The 3,884-nt window shown below is 35.2% G+C and overlaps 1 protein-coding gene across 1 annotated transcript in view; it reads left to right on the top strand.

Moving 5' to 3' along the window:
• GC (GC vitamin D binding protein) overlaps window positions 1–3,884 on the top strand; it is a 159,495-nt gene that overhangs the window by 149,375 nt on the left and 6,236 nt on the right. Inside the window, exons 9-10 of the mRNA XM_042781221.1 lie at window positions 1,153–1,282; window positions 3,496–3,698. Of these exons, the coding sequence (XP_042637155.1) occupies window positions 1,153–1,282; window positions 3,496–3,698 (333 nt within the window). The remainder of the gene's footprint in view (window positions 1–1,152; window positions 1,283–3,495; window positions 3,699–3,884) is intronic.

The following is a 3,884-nucleotide window of genomic DNA, read 5'->3' as shown; positions in this document are numbered from 1 at the left end:
CTGTAATTGACTTATTTCACTCAGCATAATGTCCTCCAAGTTCATCCATATTCACAGTGTTTTGCAGACTCTACATTATTCTTTAGTGCTGCATAGCATTCCATTACGTGTATGTACCATAGTTTGGTCATCCACTCTTCCGCTATAAATCTTAGAGATAAGTCCTTTGCCAGATATGTAATTATTGGCAAATATGAAGTTGTAAAACATAAACATTTGTTTTTTAAAATGTTTAGTTAATCATAAATTTATACTAACATCAATGTCTAAGAATTTACTCCAAGGTAATAGTATTGGGTGTGAACAAAGTTTTAGCTACAAAATATTAGTAATCCTGCCACACTTTTTATATATAGGAAAAAAAAAAAATGGAAGCTCCCTAATAGTCCCTAACTCACAAAAACTCATTGCTGTAGAGTTGGATTTGACTCATAACAACCCTTCTTTGGGTTTCTGAGGCAGTATCACTATGGAAGTAGATTGCCCCCTAACATAGAACATTATTCAAATTTATTATGGTATATCAATATGAAATAATATTATGTAATTTGTTAAAATTTTACGTTAAAAGAATATTTAATAATACAGAACTTATTCCTGATATATTAAGTGAAAAATAAAATATGAGAATAGTGTAACAGTGTAATTCCATTCATACATGTTAACCTTATAAAACACTTAGCATTTACACACCAAAACATCAACATTTATTAACTGTGGTTGAGGGTGGTAGGCCTTTACTACTTCATCTATTCCACCTGTATTCACTCAGTGAATTTATTAAAACATTTTTTAAAGAATGTGACAGGCCATAGAAACACAATATTTGTACTGTAAATAGAGGAATGTGATGGCTTTTCTTTATTTCTGATTTAGATCTAATGTTTTAAAGGCCTGCTTTAAGCATATAGGTCTGACAGAAAAGAGCAGAGGATAAATACATTTACATTTGAAAAGATAAGTTGAGGAGCAGTTTTTTATAGTCTGCAGTTTTTGCACATAGGATCCAGAGTGTGTCAGATTTGCTCCACGCAGCTATTAAGGCCAAAGGGTTAAACATGTGGTATTATACCTTTAGACTGTGTGCTCACAATGAAACAAAGAAAATTGAGAGTGTTGGTTGCTAACAAATTCGTTTTTTTAACTGCTTAGCCATCTCATAAAATTAACCCAAAAAGCACCGACCGCTGGTCTGGAGGATGTTCTGCCACTAGCAGAAGACATTACCAACATCCTCTCCAAGTGCTGTGAGTCTACTTCTGAGGAGTGCATGGCAAAGGAGGTAAGAGAACCCCTCACCATTACCAGCATCATGGCCTGCAATGCATGCCCTTTAATGAGTGGCAGACATTCTTCTAAGCCACATTTCACATACATCATCTCAGTGAATCTGCACATATAACTTCTTTTTATTTTGTTTTGTTTTTAATTTTCACTGTGATTTGGATAAATGTTTACAGAGCAAATTCATTTTCCACACACAGAATTTCATACACATTTTGTTTTATGACATTGACTGCAATTCCCCACAATGTATGAAACAGCTCTCTTCCCACATCCCCTGTAGTTACCACTTACCTGTGTCCTTTCCTCCCACACACTCTCACCCCCCCTTCCCGCCCCCCCCCCCAGCTATCTGCCTGTTCAAACACTACGCTTCTGTTCTCCCATTATTGATTTCTCCAAGGAATGTATTTACCTGATGTAAATGTTCACCCCATACGCCTGTCCATTGTTAGGCTGGAAGCCACAAGAGTGAGTTCAGTTCCAGACCTGAAGGTAATTAGGAGTCATAATTTCAGGACTCTCACCAAGCTCTATCAGACCAGCAAACCTGGTCTTTTTTTCTTTTTTTTTTTTTTTTATTTGAGTTTTGTTCCACATTGTTCTCCCACTCTATCTAGGAACTCCTGCACTGACCCCTCTCTGAGTGGTAGTTAGGCACCATCTAGTTCTTTTGGTCTCATAGTCATATAGGCTGAGGATTGCATGGTCCACCAGTCCCTTGGACTAATTATTTCCATGAGTCTTTGGTTTTCTTCATTCTTCTTTGCTCTGGATGAAGAGAGACCCATTGTTGCATCTAGATGACCACTTGCAAGCTTTTAAGACCCCAGTCGCTACTCACCAAAGTAGAATGTAGAACAATGTTTTCATGTAGCGTATTATGCCAATTGAGCTTGATGTCCCTTGCAATCATAGTGCTGTACCCACAGTTTCAACTACTTGCTCGCTCAAGGTAGCTGACTGTTGCCAAGAAGCCACCACAAACTTGTCCATTGTTGGCTCCGCTATACACCAGGACATTCTTATAGCACATACAAATATGCATATAGAAACATTATCTGCCAACCCTATACATAGTCATGGGTGCACTTCCCCCTGCCTAGACATACCTGATCATTCAGCCTAACCACCCATCTATCCGTCTGTACATCAATGTTTGCCATCAGTGACAATGCAGTGCTGTAAATTCACATGTAACCTTTGAAACATATTGTTTACTCCATTTATAGATGAGAAAACAGAAGATTAGCAAGGGTCAGTAATTGAGTCACACAGGTTTAAAATTGCAAATTTCAAGAACAAAATTATTTGATTCTCAAGGACTTGCTTTACCTGTCATGTGCAAAACAATATCTGCTATCTGTATGGTTAATTAAATAGAATTATAATTAATAAAATTCTATTAGATTAGCCACATTCCAAATGTGTGAATGCTCAATAGTATCGAATAGCACAGATATAAATGGTTTCCATCATTGTATGAAGTTCTATAAGATAGTGCTACACATCATTATTCTATTACAAGTTATTTATGCTTTTATTATACCTTTTATAATTTGATGTCATTTCAATTTTTTCACAATTTTTAATTTACATAATCATTTCAAGTAGATAAATTTGAGTAAATTTATAGATACAATGTATTCCAAACCTGAAAAAATGAGGTTTTACTTCAGATAAAGGTCATACTCCTTGATCTTGTCTACCTCTTTAAGAAAAGGTATGTGTGGTGCATTGTTTTGTTTTGCTTTTTCCACCAAGAATCCATGTCTTTGTTAATAAATGTTTTTTCTATAACCTGATTTATAATGGCTACATAGGGCTCTATCACATATGTCTATTGCATGTACTAAATCTATCTACCTAGATGGATTACATTTTTATTTAACCAGTTCTCAACTATTATATTTAGGTTGTTTTAGTTTTTCAAATTTTAAGCAATAGTATAACTAATAGCTTGTCACTTAATTTTCACTTCATCCAAAAGCATTTTCTGAGAATAAATTCTAGTAAATTAAAATGTACTTTTCTAAGGTGTTTACTACATATCGATAAACTGCCCTCCAAACATATATTGCACCAGTTAATTTCTGAGAACTTTCATAATGACTTTTATAAGCACCATGCCAGCACTTGTGAATATGTAAGTCTTATTTTTAATTGGTTTAATTAAATTAACCCTGCACAAACTCTCCATTCCTTTTGTAGCTGCCTGAACACACAATAAAAATCTGTGACAACCTATCCACAAAGAATTCTAAATTTGAAGACTGTTGTCAAGAAAAAACACCCATGGACATTTTTGTGTGCACTTACTTCATGCCAGCTGCCCCAACACCTGAACTGCCAGCTGTTGAGTTGCCCACAGATAAAGATGTATGTGATAAAACAAACACCAAAGCCAGAGATCAGTAAGTACACTTGATCAGAAATGTATTTCTCTTTTAATTTCATCCAGACAAAGCAGAACTATGCTGTAGGGCAAGAATGAGGGAAGATTTGCTGTCACTCAGCTCATTTCAAATACAGCCAAAGCACTGTTTACACTATTTGTGGCATTTGTTAGTTGACTTTAATGATTTCTTAATATTAAAATA

This window comes from Orycteropus afer, unplaced genomic scaffold (assembly GCF_000298275.1).
Source record: "Orycteropus afer afer isolate SDZICR_OR568_19922 unplaced genomic scaffold, OryAfe1.0 scaffold00098, whole genome shotgun sequence".
NCBI classification, from domain to species: domain Eukaryota; kingdom Metazoa; phylum Chordata; class Mammalia; order Tubulidentata; family Orycteropodidae; genus Orycteropus; species Orycteropus afer.
This window is presented reverse-complemented; position numbering and strand designations above follow the sequence as displayed.